At 32.1% G+C, this 21,168-nt stretch overlaps 1 protein-coding gene, 2 non-coding genes and 1 pseudogene across 3 annotated transcripts; 3 read left to right on the top strand and 1 right to left on the bottom strand.

The window, feature by feature from the left end:
* Positions 1 to 4,417: 4,417 nt before the first annotated feature.
* LOC118028065 (small nucleolar RNA snoR64a) lies at positions 4,418 to 4,499 on the top strand (annotated as a pseudogene).
* Positions 4,500 to 4,722: 223 nt separating this feature from the next.
* Positions 4,723 to 4,812, top strand: LOC118028066 (small nucleolar RNA snoR20a). The gene has a single exon (XR_004683947.1). It is a non-coding gene; the product is annotated as a small nucleolar RNA snoR20a (small nucleolar RNA).
* Positions 4,813 to 5,670: 858 nt separating this feature from the next.
* Positions 5,671 to 5,755, top strand: LOC118028064 (small nucleolar RNA R38). The gene has a single exon (XR_004683946.1). It is a non-coding gene; the product is annotated as a small nucleolar RNA R38 (small nucleolar RNA).
* A 6,866-nt stretch (positions 5,756 to 12,621) lies between these two features.
* Positions 12,622 to 16,556, bottom strand: LOC118028015 (triosephosphate isomerase, cytosolic). Its single transcript, XM_035031516.2, has 9 exons — positions 16,358 to 16,556; positions 16,149 to 16,224; positions 15,352 to 15,475; positions 14,809 to 14,893; positions 14,544 to 14,676; positions 14,206 to 14,300; positions 13,780 to 13,858; positions 13,163 to 13,245; positions 12,622 to 13,054 (listed from the first exon to the last, which is right to left on the bottom strand). Exons 1-9 carry the CDS (start codon positions 16,394 to 16,396, stop codon positions 13,001 to 13,003), a joined length of 768 nt encoding a protein of 255 aa, XP_034887407.1. The 5' UTR covers positions 16,397 to 16,556; the 3' UTR covers positions 12,622 to 13,000.
* Between the last annotated feature and the right edge of the window lie 4,612 nt (positions 16,557 to 21,168).

Genomic DNA, 21,168 nt, shown 5'->3' with positions numbered 1-21,168 from the left:
TTTATTTAATTTTATCATTCGTAATGGGTTGATGGTAGATCGGTTTTTATATTTTTTTTATCATATTATTAAAAAAAATTGGCCCTATTTTTTTATTTTTTTTCAATTTCATCCTTTAATATGAAGTTTTTTATTTCTTTTGGGTTTTATTACCCTCTTTTTAAAATATATACTTTTTTTAATTTTATTATTTAATATGAGATTTGTATTTAATTTTATCTTTTGGTATTGGGTTGATAATAAATTATTTTTTGTATTGTTTATCATATAATAAAATAAAATAAAATAAAAATTTAGGTCCAGTGAAATTTATAATTCGAGTCGCAAATTTGACGGATAAACTTAATTCGTTTCTTTTTTTTCTTTTTTCATTTGATATTTGTTCTTTAGACTTGTTCAACCAGCAAGGTAATATTAAGGCAACTATCATTCATAATTTAATTTAAAATTTAAACTAAGAAAAAACAGGGTGAAGAATTTTCAAGTTTAAACTGTTATTTCAAATTTAGTTAAAAAAATTTCTAAAATTTTGACATTGTTATTATTATTTTTGTACATCTCAACCTGCAATGATAACATTAGCAATAAAGTAGTCTACTGTCTAAACCAGAAAGGGAATCAATGAAGTGCGTCATTTCATAAATATATATGGTGATCATGTGACCAGTGATGGCATTGAAGTTGGATCAAGACAGCAGTTATTATCATTCTCAGTCTATTATTAAAATAATCAATTCAAAATTATAATATAAGTTAATTAAAAAAATAAAAAACTTTTAATTTTATTTTTTTAGAAAACTAAATTAATTTAGATTAATTTACCTAATTTATGATCTGATTTATTTTCGGGTTTAATAACTACATATACCTAGTCAAGCATTTTATGCATCGTGTAACCCAAAATTTCACTTTTGCAAGCACAGATTAGTGACGTATGTGTTTGTTTCAGGGCTTACGTATATTAAATTAAATATTATACGGCCAATGACATTCCCTTAACCTTACTTATTCTGTGCTGTAACCTGCATTATCACAAAATTAAAAATAAAATTAAAGAAGGAATCGAGTCAAACTCACTCGTGGACAACTGGAAGCCTCCCATGAAACAGTTTTATAACCAATACAACCTTTAAACATGTTAATAAATAAAATATTAATTAATACAGCAAAATTGTGTACAAAGCTTAGAGTGCTGTGTGATTTCCAAACTTTTTTTTTACTTTTCAGACGACAAAATTGATATATATATATATATATATATATATATATAGTTTTTATAATCTAAATTGATTTTTATTTACATTGAGACTGAATCCTGGCATAATTTTTTCAAATTCTGCCAAACAACCTTAAAAACTCTATCTCTTTTAACTTTTTTTACACCCATAATAGCTTATCCTTAAATTTTACTCTTTTAACATTCCTTCAAATTTTTTCATCTCAGATCAAACATAACCGGAAGAGGTTTGAATCTTTCCCTCTGAGATTGTGAGCAAGGCTCTGGTTTTATACAACAGGTTAATCTCTTGATTTTGATAATTTGATTAATTTTTTTTTTAGCCAAAATATTGGTGGCTAGTGCATGATTCCTGCAAAATATTTATTTGAATGAATTTAAAAACTCTTCAATGTTTAAATAAATATCATTAAAAAAAAATATAATTATATTTTAGAGAAAGAATTACAAGAATAGATGTTCAATAAGAATAAAAAATTGAACTTGCCTTTGAAGGATTTTCGTGTTTCACTTTTATAAATATGGCTTGTCTCTTTTTAAAGGGAATAGGTCAAAGTGCCAGTAAAATATCTCTAACTTATAAAAGTAAAATATCTTTGATCTATCAGGGAATAAAATATCTCTGTCTCATGGTCTAATTATAGAGCTCAAGATTTTCAGAGTCAAAAGGAGCATGGACTCAATGCTTAACTGAGCTTAAAGATGGTAAATCTAATAGCTCATTGAACTCATATATATTGACTCAATGTTTAATTAAGCTCCAAGATATTAAGTTATTATCCTTTCTTTAATTATTTTTTTTTTTTTAAAAAAGAGAATCTAGATAAAAACAAGATACGATGATGCATCCTAATGTGGGAAAACTATAAATTATTTTTAACAATGCCTGTAATAAGATTTTTAAAATAACACTTTCATTTTCTTCAATATTATCCATTAGTTTTTCCATCTATATTTTATTACATCAGTAACTCAATGTGATTGAAATAAGAACAAACTATTAAAAATCAATAAATTATTTTATTATTGAAAACAATGAAAATTGTACTAACAAATACCCACGAGCTATCTCACACAGCTATGAAAGTATTCTCCAAGCATCTCTAAAAGCACACGAGAAGTATTAAATACATGTCTAGGAGTATCGACTTCAAGTATTCATACTTAATAACTATTTGGAGATCGGAAGTGTGTAATAAAACTTAAAAAATGGAGCTTGTTATCTCCGAAGAGATCCTAGCTAATTATTTTGAAAATAGTTATACTTATGTGTTTTTAAAAAATTAATTTTTTTATTAAAAATTAATTTTTATATATATTTTGAATTGTTTTAATACACTGATTTTAAAAATAATTTTTAAAAAAATAAAAAAAATATTATTTGATATAAAAATATTTTAAAAAGTAACCATAACCATATTTTTAAACAGATTAATATGTGAAGTCTTTGTTTAATATAAAATCAATGGAATCACCTTTAAGCAAAAAAAAAGAAGAAAAAAAGATCTTTTTTTATTTGCAAGTTTTTCTTTGGACCGTGATTATAATAATGTGGTGTTAGTGCCACTTGTACAGTATAGTATTGCAGTGGTTTTTTTTGTGTTTTTTTATGTAGTAATATTAATAACAAAAAATATTATTTCAATTATAAAACAATTTTAAAAAAATATCCTGCATCTAGTTACCAAACTCATACTGAAAATAAATCTTCCCTCGTTAGACATCTCTACTAAATACGAATATGCATACAGAAAATTCCATGTGGTATCAGGTCCTGACTTTTGAAGTTATTAATATTAATGATTAATTGAAACTTACCTTATTATTAATTTCATATTTTTTTATGAAATTGATTTTTTTTTAATTTCTTCATCTGATATTAAATTATTATTCCTTAAACTTTATGATTTTTTCTATTTTTTTTTATGTAAGGTTATCATGGGTGAGTGTTAACTTGAGTTTTTTCAACGTTCTTTTATTTTTTTTGCTAAGTTTTTTGTTTAAAAATCTATTTTTTTTATCCTGATCTCACATCATAGGTAGTGAGTTAGTCAAGTTAACTCAAGTTTTTTTTATAGACATTACTTTTTAAAAAATTGATTTTGTTTTAGTTTCATTTTTTAATATAAGATTATTAGACCTTGAATTTTTTGATTTTGATTTTATTTTTATACTGCGAATTATCTTAGATGGTGTTTGGCAATGCTTATGCGGTTGCGGTTGGTTAAAAAGCAATAAAACACCCGTTTGGTTAATCACAAACCACAGTTTAATTTGACGTGGGTCCCATTAAAAATCACGTTTCAATTGAAAAAAGTAAAAAGCAGAATGAATTTGCTTTTCATGCGTCTGTACTCTCTCTCATCACCGACAATTTACATTTGCTTTTGCAATTACTTCCCAACTTCTCTCTGTCGTCCCTCATTAATTTGCTTGTCCCTCATCAATTTGCAAACCATTTTCCAACGGTTACAAACCCACATCACAGATCAATGAAAAACCTCCAAAACTTTCCCCAAACTTCGGTTCCTTACCTTCAGTTCCTTACCTCTCTCTCACCACCAAACTTTCCCCTGTAAACAACCTCCAAAACGGTTGCAGATCTGACGAGCTAAACCCAAATTTCCTTCCCCAAACTATTTCTCCTCTCTCTTCTCCTGCTAACCCCGTTTCTATTTTGCCCCAAAACCAACGCCAGAACACTTCTTCCCCTCTGTCCATCAAACACAAACCGTCACTCGATTGTCCCTCCATTGTTACAATTGTAGAAAAAAAACCAAGAGATACCAGTTAATGTGCGTTCCCCTTGTCAATTTTTGTTTAACGTGTGTCTCAAAATCTAACGGGTTTCTATTGTTTTTGATTTTGCAGAACACAGCTGCTACACCGTTTTGGGTTTGCAAAAGACAGAGACTGAGGTAAGTTCCTCCCTCATCTCCATCTTCATTTTCGATTTTTTTAGATGAAGTATTTCATGTTTGTGCTGCTGCATGCTTGATTCCAAATTTTTTTTTTTGTAAACCTTTATAAACGGCACAGTAATGGCTTTCTGAAAAACTCAGCCCTAAATCGCCGTTCACCTTCTCCAAAAACCCCCTCTAATCTTCCCCTCTTCTGATTTTTGCATTGCTTTAACAATTCCTTGAATTTTTTTTTTGAATCTGGAGAGGCAAATGATGAATCTTTTGAATTGTTGAATGCTCAGACTCTTATTTGGGTTTGGGTTCTTATGATTAGATTCTTGAATAGGAAGATCTGATGCTCTCGGCTTTTGTCTTCAAGTCTCGGCTTCAATGGGTTTTTTTTAATTACTGGCAGCCAATGATGACAATACTATCTTCATGGTTTTTTTTTTCAATCTGGAGAGGCAAATGATGACAATACTATCTTCATGAATCTTTTGAATTGTTGAATGCTCTGCCTCTTATTTGGGTTTCGGTTCTTATGATTTGCTTTCATGGGTTTTTTTTATTATTGTGCTGGCAGCCAATGATGACAATACTATTATTCCCTTGAAAGCATGTCTATGGATCTGCCTAACTGTTGAAATGCATGAAAGTAGGACGGTCTGAGGCTTGAATGGTTTTTAGTTTTTTTTTTTTTGTTTTTCAAGATTTTGTTTTCTATAGCATGATGAGAAAACATAAAAAATAACAGTGTTATTTTGTTTTTCAAGATTTTGCTTTCAGCTGTTTTTTGTATTTCCTATGCTGCTGTAGGTTTGTTTTTTTTTAATTTGTTTGTTGGATGGATGATCGTTGCATTGTAGATGAAAACAGCTGCATTCATGGGTTTAGTGTGTGCATGATGCATATATAAAGATAGGTGTAGATGTAATGGATTTTGTGATTCTGGTCTTTTATAAACTGAGATGAGAATGGCTAAGTTCCTGCAGTATCTGGTCTTCGTACTGTCGGGAGTTAGCAATGCTTTGCTTGTTTACTAGAGCTCTAACTGATGTCTATGAAATCTCAAAGAATAAAATTCAGTAAATGATAAAAGCTATTAGTTTCCAGTTCTGTTACTAGTCTAAAGGAACTGCAAAGTGTTTTTGCTGGAATTACTTGATGCTCATAGTTTCTTGTTTGGTATTTGTAGCTTCAATTTATCCGGCATGTCTCAGGCAACTACAGTTTGAAAAAGAAGCGTTCATTGAAAAAGATTGCTGGGTCAGAATCATAAAAAATGTAAGGATCTGCGCCTGACCATATCTTTGATTTCTTTAGATATTATCATTGTGTCAAGTATTTTGTTTCAGTTTACTTACTAGCTCTCAGTCACAGATAAACATGCTTGTTTGCCAACATAGACAAGTTTGTCATTTCTTAAGCCATGTTGAACTAGTTGGTCTCTCCATTTTACCTTTGCAATTTTGCATAAACAAACACATGTTTTTGTCTTCAAAGGCTAAAAAATGGCTCTGAAGTCTACTGTTTTGTGCATGATGAGAAACATAAAAAATAACAGTTATCCATGGCTGATGCATTAGTGCTGATTATTGTTGAATCTGAAATTGTAGAGTTCTTTACAAGCTTTTTTTATAATTTGTTGTAATCCCATGAGTGGTCTGATTAACTGGGAAAAAAAGTAATTCTATGTGTGTTTGCTTGATTCCTTTACGTTAGCCAGCAGATGAGTTTTTAGCATACTTTCTTTTTCGCAAAACTTCCCATGTAATGCTGAACTTTAGATTTACAGATCTCAATTGTTTTGAATTTTAGCAAAATTTAATTGCTTCTATATACTGCTTTGTCTGTTGTTCTTTGTTTATGTACTTTAGCAAATATATTCTGTTCTATTTTTTTTCCCTCTGTTTTTGTCAAAATAACAGCATGATGGCAATGAAGTGTTGCTTTGATAATTCAAATTTTTTATCATGGCTGAAATTGAGTTTTCTGAGCAGTTTAAAATTAATGTTGCAATTAACATTTCATTACAAATGAACGTGAACATTCCCATTCAAAATACATGTATGTGCTGAACATTTACTGTTATATTATTGTTATAGTCCACGGTTTATGTATGTGCCACTATTTATTTGATATCATTTATTGATTTCAAATTTTTTTTAAATGTGTTAAAAGATATCATGGAAAGGTCTTGAATCTTTTGATAAGGCTGCTTGGACAAAAGACATGTTGCATATATTTTTGTGAATATGCATTAAGGCAATTGATATGGGAATGAGACCTAATACTCATTTCGATAAAACGGGGTGGAAATTTCTTATAACATCATTCAAAGAACAAACTGGGCATTCATTCACTAAAACACAATTGAAAAACAAAATGGGATGGATGCAAAAAGGATTGGAGGATATGGAATAAGCTTGTTTCAGAAAACCGGTGTTGGCTGGAATAGTGAAATAGGCACAATTGCAGCTAGCGATGAGTGGTGGAAACAAAAAATTCAGGTACATTCCTTGTCATCCTAACAATTTCTTTTATTATTGTCAAATTCCATCCCTAAAATTTTACTAGTAATTGATCCTTCATTACTTGATTTAATTTATACGCAGGAAATTAGAGGAGCCAAAAAATTCAGACATGTCGTATTGAGCCATCTTTGAAAGAATAAATTTGACTGAATGTATTCCAACATTGTCGCAACTGGAGCGTTTGCATGGGCTCCTTCATCAGGTGTACCTGTCGGCAGTGGTGTTGATCCTGGTACAAGCAATGCTGACATTGTTGATGATGGTTTGGAAGAGGGCAGCGATGATTCGGAGGAAGATGTCAATCCAGATTTCCAGACTGACATGGCTCGAATGGTTGGAGAGATAAATATGTCAACCAGCAGCAATACAAAAAGCAGCGGCAAAAGAAAAGGACGAGATCATGCCGATGTGCGATGTAGAAAGAAGAAAACATCTGGAATTGGTGTTCAGCTGATGACAAGGTGCAATCATCTTCTTGAGAGTATGTCGACTAAGAGTGATTCGACGTCGATTAATTTGGATCGCGAAGGCTGTAGCATCCCCGAGGTGATAGCTGAGCTGCACTAAATTCCTGGAGTTTCAATTGAAGATGACTTCCACGACTTCGCTACGGAGTTTCTCATTTCAAGAAGGAAAAGAGAAATGTGGGCCAGTATGGGCGATAAGCAACAGAAGTTGAGATGGTTGCAGCGAAATGTATGCACGAACTAAACGTGCTTAGCTGACATGGTATGATTTAAGTAGCTTAAATGTTAATCAATTAAAGTATGTTCAAGTGCTTACGATATTTATACATGTTTATTTTTTTTGTTGTAGAGTTATTGGGATGACGGTTTTTAAAAGAGTAGTTTTCCATTTGCCGAAGTTTGTTCGAGGCATTGTATTATTCCACATTTGATTTTAAGGCATATGAGCATATGCGTTTGCGGGTAATTTATGTACTTTTATATTTATTAAACTGCTTTGCGGGAGTAAACAAACTTGTATGAGAAATTGGTGGTGGTTGTAATGTTGTATTTTATTTACGAATTACAATGTTCAATGGTTAATGTTAAATGGTTGACCCTTTAATGGAATTGGTTGTTAATTTACATGAAATGGTTGTTCAAAATTACCTTAACTGTTTTGTTAACTGTATATTTTTATTTGCTGCCGTGAGGTCTGCTAGGAATAATACTACATGCTGCTGTGTTTCTTTCCTTAGCTGTAATTTTTTCAATTGGTTAGCTACTGTGAGATTGACATGCTGCTGGTCATTCCATCCTTGGCTGTATTTTTTTTTCCATTAGGTAGCTAGCTAGATGCTCATGTATGTCATGTGTGGATTAGGAATACATCTAACTCTGGAAACATTAGGCATGCATGTAGAAACCAGGCGATAAACTTTGTATGAGATGGAGAGAGGGTCGAGATAAGAAGATGACATTCGCTGCATTGTTTATCCAGGTGAATATAGAAGGAGCAGAACTGTTTTAATTATTTTTGCATGATGTCTGGTTTTCATCTTTTAAATTTTGGCAAGATCCTTCTCCAAGTGTCTTGTATATAATCCCTGATTTGTGCAAGTGCTGAATTTTTAACTTGGTGTTAAATATTACCAATCAAGGGCCTCATGTTTCATACAAGTTTAGTGAAAATGATGATGTGCTTGCTTATCTAGTAAGCAATTGCATTTAAGATTCAGTTTATGCATCCCTGGGGAAGTCACTGATAAAATCTTAAATGTTTGTTGGTTAAAATATTTTCTTAACACGTAGGTTTGAACTCATATGGCTGGGAAACAACACAGATGGAATGGCCTTGATTACTTATTTTTGAAGTGCGACTTTTGATCTAGATATTTCTATTCGAGCACCTTTTTGTTGTGCTTTACATACATTATCAGCTTCTGTTGCAGCTGTTTACTTAACCTTGGCATATTCTATAACTAAGAGTTTGATTGGTCAAATGAAAAGTTGCTTACATTGATTAATCACCATTCAGAACAAGTTTTGTGTAATTAGAATCATTGGATGCATACTGTTTTTTTGTCACAGCCTGAAATTCAATTGGTTTCATCTGTATGTCAAAACTCCAAAACATCATTTACCCAGATTGATTTTTCAAGCTATGTGGTGAAATCACAGTACTGTAACGATATCATGCCTCAATTGAAGTTTGTTATGACTAGCTCCAGTGCAAGTTGAAATTCAACTCTCTGTTTTTGTTGCCTTAACTATTCTGTGTTTTCGTATTGATGCCTTGCTTTGATGTTGTTTCTTACTTTTCTTTGTTGCTTGTCATCCTACTGCTTCAGAAACTTGGAACTCTGTTTTTTTTTGGAAATGACATGCTGCTGTGTTTCTTTCATTTACTGGAATTTAGCTACTTGTGAGGTCTGAAAAAGTAAGCTCTTTTGCAGTCACTGTTTGTGTTTTTTCATTGTTGCCGTGAGGTGATGGGACAAATGTTGATGCTGTTTCTTACTTTTCTTTGTTGCTGGTCATCCTACTGCTTCAGAAACTTGGAACTCTGTTTTTATTGGAAATGACATGCTGCTGTGTTTCTTTCATTTACTGGAATTTAGCTACTTGTGAGGTCTGAAAAAGCAAGCTCTTTTGCAGTCACTGTTTGTGTTTTTTTCATTGTTGCTGTGAGGTGATGGGACAAATGTTGATGTTGTTTCATACTTTTCTTGGTTGCTGGTCGTCCTACTGCTTCAGAAACGTGGAACTCAGTTTTTATTGGAAATGAATGGCAGGATGGTGTACATATATGAGATGTGAACTCTGTTTTTGGCAGGATGGTGTACATATATGAGCTGTGAACTTTGTTTTTTGCAGGATGGTGTACATATATGAGCTGTAAAAGTAACATTATATGCTACTTTTACAGCACATGCATACATGTGAATGAATGTACTTGTGTTGAAAGATGAAAAATTGTAAAATAGACGTAAAGAGCATTGAAATTTTCTATATAAAGAGGAATGTTTGCATTATATTTTTCAATGAAATAGCTTTCTTCATAACAAGCTTCAAAAAACCTCTCAATTGCACCAAATACAAGCAAGTAGAATACTTCTTTTTTGTTGGCTTTACAGGTATGGAAAAAACTTATGTTGAAACTAACTTTTTGATAGTTTTTTTATTGAATGATATTTAATTATTTAAAGTTTTTTTTATTAACAACATATAATTTTTTTTTCTTTTTTACATGTAAATGAAGTTATGGCTGATCCACGATTTAATGACATATTGAATGAAGATTTCGATTGTAATTATGATACTATAATGAACCGCATTGTAGATCAAATTAATTATCCTTGTGAAGGTAGTGGTGCCTCAGTTGATGGTGCTGGAGATGACAGTAATGGAAACGATTCCGACGATAGTAGTGGCAGTGGCAGTGACAGTGATGGTGACGATGCATTTATTATAGGGAGGCATCTTGATAGGAAAAAATTAATTATTTGCGTAGCTGGAGCTATAAATTATTATTATAATAATTATATGTTTAAAGAACCATGTATAGTTTCATATAACACAGGGATGCGTTGGTTGACGGATGTTTTAAAAGGGCATTGGAAACGAAGTGTTAACATGTTCAGGATGGACGCAACCACTTTTTTGAGTTTGTGCACCGACTTGGAAACGTGCTATGGCTTAAAACCGTCAAGAAGAATGAGCGTTATTGAAAAGGTAGCAATATTTCTATTTACAATAGCAGTTGGGGCGTCAAATAGACAAGTGCAGGAAAGATTCCAACATTCAGGTGAAACTGTTAGTCGATGTTTTAAAGAAGTGCTTAAATCATTACGTTTGTTTGCTGTGGAAATCATAAAACCAGTAGATCCACAATTTACGAGCACACCAAGAGAAATTGCTATGAATCCAAGATTTATGCCACATTTCAAGGTAAGATTAATTTTTTTATATATATAATTAAGTAGTTTAATTAAGTTGTTCAGAGGAGTATGAAATATATTATAAAAGTTTATATAAGTACTATAAATGTTTTTGTGGCATGTAGAATTGTGTCGGTGCAATTGATGGAACACATGTTCGTGCCTGCGTACCAGCTGCAAATCAAATTCCATTTATTGGAAGAAAAGGTGTACCAACACAAAATGTAATGGCCGCTTGTAGTTTCGACATGCAATTCATGTTCGTGTGGGCAGGATGGGAAGGCAGTGCACACGATACTCGTATTTTTTTGGAGGCTATTGACAATAGCAATATCAACTTTCCAAAACCTCCAGAAGGTTGTGATTTTGACTAAATTGAAGATTGGGTAATTGAAGGAATATAATTATTTTTTTAAGTTTTGTTTAAAATTACAATGTTATTTTTTTCAGGAAAATACTATTTGGTTGATGCTGGATATCCAAACGAGTATGGATATTTGGGTCCCTACAAAGGCGAGAGGTATCACTTCCAAGAATTTAGACGTCGTGGACAACCAAGTGGTCGGAAAGAAGTGTTTAATCGTGCACACTCGTCACTACGTAACGTGATCGAACGTTCTTTTGGGGTATGGAAACAGAGGTGGAAAATTTTGCAAAACATGCCTGCTTATCCATACAAAACACAAGTTGAGATTGTAGTTGCATCAATGGCACTACATAATTATATTAGAAGGAGATCGCAAGATGATGCAGTTTTTTCGGAGTATGATCGCAACCCCAATTTGATTCCAGATGACTTTTTGCCTGATACTGTTCAGGCTTCGGCCGTTCAAGGCTCACAGAGGCCTTCACGTATGGATTTTGTATGCGATGGAATTGCAAATAGTTTGATGGAACAATAAAAGAGTACATTAATGTATAACGATTTTTCATTTTGTTATGTAATCATAATTACAAAACACCTATGTTTTGGAATTATATATATGTGTCTATATATATGTCCTTTTAATTAATTCCAATCAAATATTTAATTTCAATCAAATATAAAACACAAACAATAATAAAATTAATTTATTTTTTTGAACCACAGTTTTTACCAAACAGAAAATTGCTTTTTTTCCACCACAATTGTTGAACCACAGTTTTGTAACCAAACACCAAAAACTGTTTTTTTTAAAACCACAACTTCAACCACAGTTTTAACCAAACACCAACTTTTTTTAAAATCAACCTCACAAAAAGTACTTTTTAAGAAACTACTTTTTACAAACCGCAACCACAAAAGCTACCACAATACCAAACACACAATCTCATATCCAACATTGTGTGATAATGAAGTTAACATGGGTTATCATCACCTGATTTTTTTTATATAAATTTTTTTTTTTTGATGTAATCTACAGTATAATGTTAGCCACCTATCTATTAACTTGACAAAACTGAAAACCAACAATGTAGAAATTCGATTTGCGTTACAACATTCAAAAAGGATTCCCAAAAAATAAAAACTGCTATCCTCACAAATTTTAACATTGGACTGATACCACGAAAACTGGAGCGATGACCTTCCCATAGGATAACCAGCTCAATGTACAAGACAGGGAATTATTCTTATATTTCAAATCAATTTCCACTAATACAAGCAGGCAGTAGCAAGAAAGGGCCACTCCAAGGCATGTAAACCAAAGTTATTAATGCCGGTTTAAAGCTTACCTCATGAGTTAAGCGGATAAAATCAATTACAAAAATGACATTGATTTTTAATCAAGTTAATCAAATTTCAAATTAATTTACTAAATCAACCAAACTTGAAGTTGATATTTTTTTTAATACTCGGGTCGGGCTAAGAGACAGGTTGCATGACCTGCCAGGTCGGGTTAAGTTAAATAATTATAATGTAAAAATACTAATGGCTAATTGTAGATCATAGTTTTGAAACTGGCTTGGTGGATCAATTTGGAACCTGGTCAATCCGAAACTAGAATCGGGCAGGATTAAAAAGAAAATAAGAAAAGAAAAAACCCAGTATAACCTGACGAGTTTATTTAACAAGACTAGGTTAAAAATCCGATTGTAACTTGTTTTTTTATTATTATTAAAACAATATCATTTTAATTAAAAAAAATTAATTCAAATAACCTGATGAAAACTCGAAATCTAAAATTTGGATTTGGCCGGCCCTAAAAAGTATGGTGTAGATATGTCTATATGAAACAGAAAGAACTGCATTTAAAATCAAAATAAAACTCGAAGCCAAAACCAAAAAATCCAAGGAAAACAAATCTCAAAACCACAAAACAGCGCAAATCCTAAGGAGTACAGACCAAGATCTGATAGCAGATTTGATTTATTACGTTTTGGAACAGCGATGGCAGATGTCTCTTTTCCAGAGCGGTCAGAGCGCAGAACTGCTTATTACACCACGCGCATTTAATCTTCTTCACAGTTGACTCTTCTTCACCGTTAAAGATTTGATGATATCAATGAACTCCCGCTGGAAAAAGTAAACGGATGGTTAAAGAGCGAGGCGCCGAAAGTTTTAAAATAAGAAAGCAAGGGAGAAAGAATGGTGACGCTATAAGAAAGCAAGCAAGCAAACTACCTTGAGTGAAGCTCCACCGACTAAAAATCCATCAATATCTGGTTGCGCTGCCAACTCTTTGCAGTTAGCTCCATTTACAGAACCTACAAACATGTTGAAATGATGCATGAAGCCAGTTTTAGCAGAATATTATCTGTCTAAAGTTTACCAATCTAAACGAAGAGTACAAGGAAATAAAATAATAGCAACAAAAATGGATAGCAAAATTCTTTTTTCAAATTTGATAAATTTAAGGGCTAAAATGGATATTTCAAGTCAAGACCAAATTATTATGGAAAAAAAAAAAGACTTAAGTTGACCCGACAAAATTAAGTGTTGAAATTTCAAAGAAACCAAAAGCCTATTAGTTTCAACTTGTCAATATACAAATAATAAAAATCAAGGATGATTAGTCATAAGTATTGATTTTTCTGCTGTCGAGATCTTGTATAAATTTTACCTTAAAATCTTTGAAAATGCTTAGTCTGGGCAATAATTGTTCAGGAAAAGAAGTTAGGCCAAATACCCACGTCAGTGCGTGAGAAACTTTATAGTTCGCGTACAATAACACACCTAACAACAGTGAAAGTTCACATAATAAGTGGAAAAATAGATAATACATAGATAAGTTTAATCACCTCCGTAGATAATTCTAGTTGTTGCAGCAACTTCGGCACCAACATTGTCATGAAGCCATTTCCTCAATTCAAGATGGACCTGGCGTATCCAGTAAATATTGTAAGCAAGAAAACAAGATGATTCAAATGAATTATTTAGCAATAAATAAACGAAACAATAGTTTGTATGTGGGCAAGGAAGAAAATAGATAACAATGAGGATTTATCAGCTTCCATCTATCGCCATGTTGATCACACAAAAGAGTTGGTGTAGATAACAGTTCTGGAATTTTAAGTTGATATAAGTAACAGTTGTTGATATAGCATTCTCACACAAACAGAAATTGTCGATGACACTGTAGAGTTTAAATACAAGAGCTCAAGTATACCAAAAATGGCAGTGTAATGTCCTAGTTATATGATGTTGGCTAGACAATTAAGACTTACTTCTTGAGCCTGATCAGGTGTCGCCACCTTTCCTGTACCGATGGCCCAAACTGGCTCATAAGCCAAAACGACATTGGCCCAATTTGAAGCTTTATCTGCAATGGAAGATGACAAAATAAAAACAAAGAAAGAATGTATAGTTCTTTAAATACGTGAGTAAATGGAACCTAGTTTTGGGGAAAGATTTATTACTTTCCCTCTGTTGAGAAGGATTTGGTTTTCTACTACTGCAAGGCATCATTACAAACTAGCCATGCAATAACTTCTCTGTAATCATGGCCTACAAGAATTCTTGAATCGATATGACTAGCTGTTACCTGAACAGTAAGAATAATTACCTGCAATTGCTTTTGTTTGTGCAGCCACAACAGCCATTGTAGATCCTGATTCTCTCTGCCGAAGTGTCTCACCAATACATGCGATCACTTTCAAGCCTAAGGAAAGTGCATAAGCAACTTTATCTCCAACAAACTGCAGGGATAGACACATGCAATATGGTTTAGAAATACTGCAATCTGCAGATGAAACACCAATATTAAAGAAAAAGCTTAATAGAAGGTATAGTTGTACATGCTAAGCAGAATATGTATAGTCAAAATTTACCTCATTTGACTCATTTAAAAGAGATCTCCGTTCAGAATGGCCAAGAATCACCCAGGGAATGCCCAAATTCACGAGCATCTCAGCACTGTCCATAAAGAGTCATATAAGCTTCCAATAGTTAGACAACAAAGGGAGAGTAGAAGGGTTGGATTATATTGTTAATGATTAAAAGTGATGGCTATCAGAATAAACATTCAAAACACAAAATAAAACCTGTCAAAGATCATCTTAAAATTTAACTTGATAATACAAAGTTGTTATACCATATCTTATAACTATCACATGTCAACCAAATTGGGATTCCTGATTCCCGTCCAAACACAGCAAACTCTTTGTCACAGAAGTAGCATTCACAACTACAAAGATATATAAAAATATTGTTCTGATAATATTGTATATTAACCATTACACTTATGGCAATTGGTAGTCCTTGTCTTTGTCATTTTTACATGATATGTCTGCTTTCCAGACTAAAACCTGCACCCTCATGGTTTGACCCCTCATGATTTGACCCAAGTAAAGATTAAACGAGCATTGGCATACCTAATCTCTCCGGTAAAAGCACCACCTTTGCGAACCCAGCAATTTTGGGCGGCTAATTGGAAATCAGGTCGCTGCAAACTTTTTACCAAAGGAAGAAATACAAATGGAGGGCTCACAACAACCTCTGCAAATAAAAGGAAATATGCCTACCACCGCATCAGAGAAACTAAAACAATGTGAACGAAATTACAGCCCACGAATGGGCCGCTCACCTCAACAAAAATAAAAGGAAATATGCCAGCCACAGCATCAGAGACTAGAACAATGTGAACAAAATTACAGCCCACATATTATGAGTGAGAGAGATAAAATTGTGTTCCTGATGAGGCAGAAGAACAGCAACTTGTTGATATAAAAAGAAATGCATGAATAATATTGCAGTAGAATAAAGGAACTCCAGACTGGTTTAAATTTTGACATATAAAATGAAGCTATGTAATGGCAGCTTAGGAGGCCAGTGCGTGGCTGAATCGCTCGATATGCATGGCTTCAGCGTATAAAATCAAACTGTAACCTTCTTCTTTTTTCCAAAAATTCATAAGATTCAAAGTTTTCTGTTTACTTTTCTTTCAAAATATGGAAAAATAATGAGAAAATTTATGGATTACCAATACATCAAGTTCAATGATCCCAAATCATAGCCTAACTTGCAACAAGTAAAGTGGGGTTCAAACAAGATCACATATCAGAAACAAGTCGAATTAATTCTACTTTCCAAACAAAACCAGAATTCACCAACTGTATGTAACCGATGCAGAGCTAGAAATATGAGTTAAAAAAGAAGAAGAAAAGCTTACCTACAACATCCTTGGATGGAACCTCAGCTTCATTTAGCATGGTGACAATCTTCTTCACCTCCTCAATGGTCCCATTCTGCAGCCCCGTTTTTTTATTAAAAAAAAAAACAAACAAAATCAATCCATGTCGGAAATACAGTATAAATAAAAGAAAAAATATGAGCAATATTAACAAGTAGAAGTAGTTGAGTAAGTAAAAGTGAGCGTACGCATTTCCAGTTTCCGCCGACGAAGAATTTTCTGGCCATAGTTGAGTCGAGTTGAGTTGCTGGTTCTAGCGAGCCAAGAAAACGGGGGAAAAGAAGGAGAGCCGCTGCTTGAAGATCAGCCTGGTTAATGCTAGTGCCTTCCCTTTATATATAGTGCCTGTACCGATGGAGGTGAGTTGGCGGCAAGTTTTGTCAGAGGTTCTATATTTACCCTTGTTTGACTTCTCCACTCTGCAGTTAATGGTAAATCAATCGTCCATACTCTACAGATAAGTTGACATTTTTAATCCCTCTGCTTTGGTAATTACTTATTTTTGTCCTGTATATATATTTTTTTTATCCCTCCTAGGAGACCCAGATGATAGAGATGGACCGCGTGGCAGGGGATGTTGCCTCCCCCGTCCTACCACCTATTTATCGTTTTCTGATGGAGGAGAGAATTATTCGGGTTCAAAGATTTTCTATTAATGAAAAAATTATCGATTATACATGTTATTTCAATATATTTTTTACATATAAAACTTAAAGTGTAAATTGAAAATCCTACACAAATATCTAATTAAATAAATTAATAATCATCTATATATATAAATAAATAAAAAATCATTAACAATTACCAAAAAGAAAATTAATAAAAATAAATAAATATGATCAAGTTATTCAATCATGCAAAATGAGATATTCACCTTACTATATCCATTGAACTTATTTATTTAAATCAATAAAAAATAAATTCATATCATAAAAAACTTGTGATCTAAAAGATAGACACAAATAAAACTGAATAAATAAACTCACATCCTAAAAAAAAACATTATGCAAGGCTGAACATATAAAAAATAATATTTGAAAATGAATATTTTTTATTTTGAAAAATAAAGTTCATTTGTATATATATAAAAAAAATAGATGAAATTAGAATAATATCTTGAAAAATCAAATGGAAACAATTTTTTTTTTAAAAAAAAAAACTTATATTATAAAAAGACATGTAAAAGTCATGATCTAGGTCAAGAGATCATAATAAATTCATAGAAAATAAAATGAAAAAAATCATAAAACAAATATTAAAAAAACTTAATGCAGAACAATAAGATCACACGAAGCTAAATCCTTAGTAAATGAAATGTCAAAAGATGAAATCACGAAAAAGAATCAATCACAATAAAAGAGCTAAGAAAATCAAGGTGAAAAAAAATTAATTAGAGAGCAAACAAAAATTTTTAATTGGAGGGTTAAATTGAATTGAAAAATAACTTTGATAAAAGAAAAACAAATCAATAGAACAACAAAAACTTTGTTTGAATGATGAAATTGAAAGCAAAAAAATCTTTTAAAAAATGGCAAAGGAAAAAAAAATCAAAATCAAAAGAATAAGGACCGAAATGAAAAATAAAACATATGAGAAATAGCAATTGAAAAACTAAATTGAAAAAAAAAACTTCTATAAAATGAATAAGAACGGAATAAGAAATTAAAAATAATAAGGATTGAAATTGAAAAAACAGGAAAAAAAATAATAATCATGTACTTTACCTAGCAAGAGAGAGAGAAAAGGGGGGAGAAATGACCTTCGATGATAATCTGATCACCATACATCATCGCGCGTTGTACTATGTGAAAAAAAAAAAAAACACGATGACACATCCAAAGAGACAATGGAAGGTCAAGTTTAGTCATCGAGTGGTGTCACACGTACCGCCTAAATAGCGTGGACGCAAATAGCTTTTTTTATTTAAAAATTAAAAAAAGACAACATGAAAAATACTAAAACTCCCCCCACAATCCTTGTAATTACCTTAAAAACCAATGTGAAAATACAAAAATACCCCCAAATGCAAACCTTATTTTCTATCTTTTTCAAGGCCAAAAACATACTTTAATTGTACATGAATAGTGAAAAAACCAAAAATACTATTATCCAACAACCTAATATTTTTTTGATCTTGAGGGTAAATAAGTATTTTTAATGTTTAAAAGTTTATGAAAAAGTAAAAAAAAAAAAAAACTATTAGCCCACAACTTTAAGTTTTGTTGACTTTATAGGTAAAATAATATTTTTATTGTGAAAAAAATATAGAAAAGACCTAGGCATTCCTAAAATTTTCTTAATAAAAAATGGGTCAATGGAAAAGAGCAAAGTACCCCACACTCAAGGCTTTTTTTTTCTCCACTTAAAAGCATATAGATAATTTTATTATAGCAATTTATAGTAAAATATATCTGTAGCTACAATAAAAAAAAAATCATGTCCTATAATTTTCTATTTAATATAAATAATTAAAAAATAAATTCATAAAAAAGAGTACTTTAAAGAATTAACTGTTTAATAAATATGTTGAACAAAATAACAAAAACAATATGCATGTTCATACAAAATCGGGATTGGATTCCAATTGACATTTTCTTTGTCTCCATTCTTGTTTATACTTGAAAGGAAAATGCCCTCCGCACTTGCTCTCGTTGGGTCAAATTTTATTATGTATCCATCTAGACTGGTAGTTTTGTCATCTCCATCGAAGGACCCTACCTTCATGATTGAGGATGTTGAAAACTCCAAGATTGATGCCTTGTTTGTTTCAAGAAAACCAAATTCTTGGAATTCATTTTTCTCATTTTCCCATGTTTGACAACCATTCAGAAAGTTAGTCAAAAGAAAGTTTTTTCCGGTCAAAGGAAAAAACCGCTTTTTATCACAGGAAAGTGTTTTCCTTTCCTTGTCAAAAGGAAAACACTTTCCTCTTTTTACATAAAACACATATTTGAAACACTTTGTCAAATCCCCCTTTCTCTATGTCTCTTTCTGAAAACAGAAGCAAGAAGAACAAGAATCATATCCCTAGACACTCTTTATTTCAGGTATTTCCCCCCTCAAATTTCTCTGTTTCTCTATATTATTTCCTTTATATGTTTTTATCTTTTTTGTTTATAGATTTATAAGAATTATAGTAAGAAATCCTTTGATCTTGTTTAATTTGTTGTGTCTGTTCCTAAGAAAACTATTATTTCTCTCAAACGATCCATAATGGTTTATCTTCTGCCTGTAAAATTTTTTCCCATACCCCGTTTTCTTCTTCATCTTACTGTCACGTTCAAACAAATTCACAAAAAAAACCAACCAAATTCATCACAAGCAAGCAATAAAAATGATTGCATTTTTTCTTGCACATTCAGTAGCTTCTTTAGAGAAACCAAACTTCCCCATCCAATCCCTACCCTATTTCCCCATCCCCGGATCCAGCGCAAAGAGAGAGACGCAAAGTAAAAAGGGGGGAATCAGTGAATCTATTGTTTGCTCTCTTTCTTAGCGTTATCAATACATTTAGCCGGGGGGGAGAGGGATGAGAATTGGGAAGGAGGAGCAAGTCCTTAAGGTCTAGCCCTCCTGCACTTGCCCCTTGAATCTGTGATGTTGTCCTGCTTCTTAAGAACAGGGGAATGGCAAGAGAAAGCCAAGAGAAGTTAAGGACCGAGAGAGAACAACCGATAGAGAAAGTTAAGGACTTGGTAGAACGAATAGTAAATGGTGAGAGAGAACAAAGAAAACAGGAGGGGAAACCGAATACCAAATACCCAGGGGAATTAGAGAATGGGGGGAAACCGACAGAGGAAACCAAAGGGATTAGAGAAACCGAATGAGAGAAACCAGGGGAAACCAAAAACCGACAGAGAGGAAACCAGGGGAAACCAACAGAGGGGAAACTAGGGGAAACCAGGGAAATTATAGAAATTGAATGAGAGAAAACAAAGAAACCCATAATGTTGTCTTAATTAAGTTATGGGAGAGAGTTAGAGATTTGCAATGCAAGAGCTAGGGAATGGTGAGTTTTTTTTTTTTTAATATAATTATACTATATATTTGTAATTTCAGTTATAAATTATGTGTTTACTAACATAATGAAATCTAGTGTAATACAACTCTAAGTAAGTATTGTTCCCCTAAAAATAGAGATTAACAATAAAATCTCCCTAATTTGTAACTGATGATTGGGTAGATTAGTTTGTTTATCATCCAAATATTATGGACCAGCCTTGCCTGCCTATTAATGCCTAAACTCAACAATCTCCATGGTTATAATTAGCAAATCAAAATATAATAGAATTGAACCTTATCATGAACTTGATTGTGTGTTGTGTTGCTGCATGCGAGGTGATTTTCGAAACTTATTTTTATTTATTTATTTGTTTATCAGATTATTTTTAAGAATTAAAATGATTGATCTTATTGATCGTTGTGAACTTATGAATTGTATATTGTCAGCTTCTTTGAGCATAATTTATTGTATTGATTGTGTAAGTATTTTATATGCTTTTTTAATATTTAATTCCCTAAATTTTTAGGTTTTGTTATCAGAAAACTTCACTTTCATGTTATAGATAGTAAGATAATTCATGCAGCATGTATGAGAGCAGCTATAATTGTGATAGTTATAGAGGTAGCTATTATTGAACAAGAAAGAAATATAATTTATATACCAAGAGAACCACGTATCAATGCAATTGCTCAACGATAATTCTATATTGATAGCATTTTGAATCGAGGTGATAGACATTGTGTTGAACAAATTCGTATGAAACCTGTTATCTTATATAGATTGTATGATGTTCTCACAAGTCGTGACTTATTATGATAAACTCAAAATGTGTCTATTAGGGAGCAAGTAATTGTGTTCTTACAAATTGTAGGCTAAAACCAAAGATTTCGTGTTATTAGTGGTATATACTATAAGTCTGTTGAAACTATCCATCGTTACTTTAGAATTGTTTTAAAAGCAGTTCTTAAATTATATAAACACCTTATTAAAGATTCA

The sequence above is a fragment of the Populus alba genome, chromosome 1 (genome assembly GCF_005239225.2).
Source record: "Populus alba chromosome 1, ASM523922v2, whole genome shotgun sequence".
Classification (NCBI taxonomy): domain Eukaryota; kingdom Viridiplantae; phylum Streptophyta; class Magnoliopsida; order Malpighiales; family Salicaceae; genus Populus; species Populus alba.
This window is presented reverse-complemented; position numbering and strand designations above follow the sequence as displayed.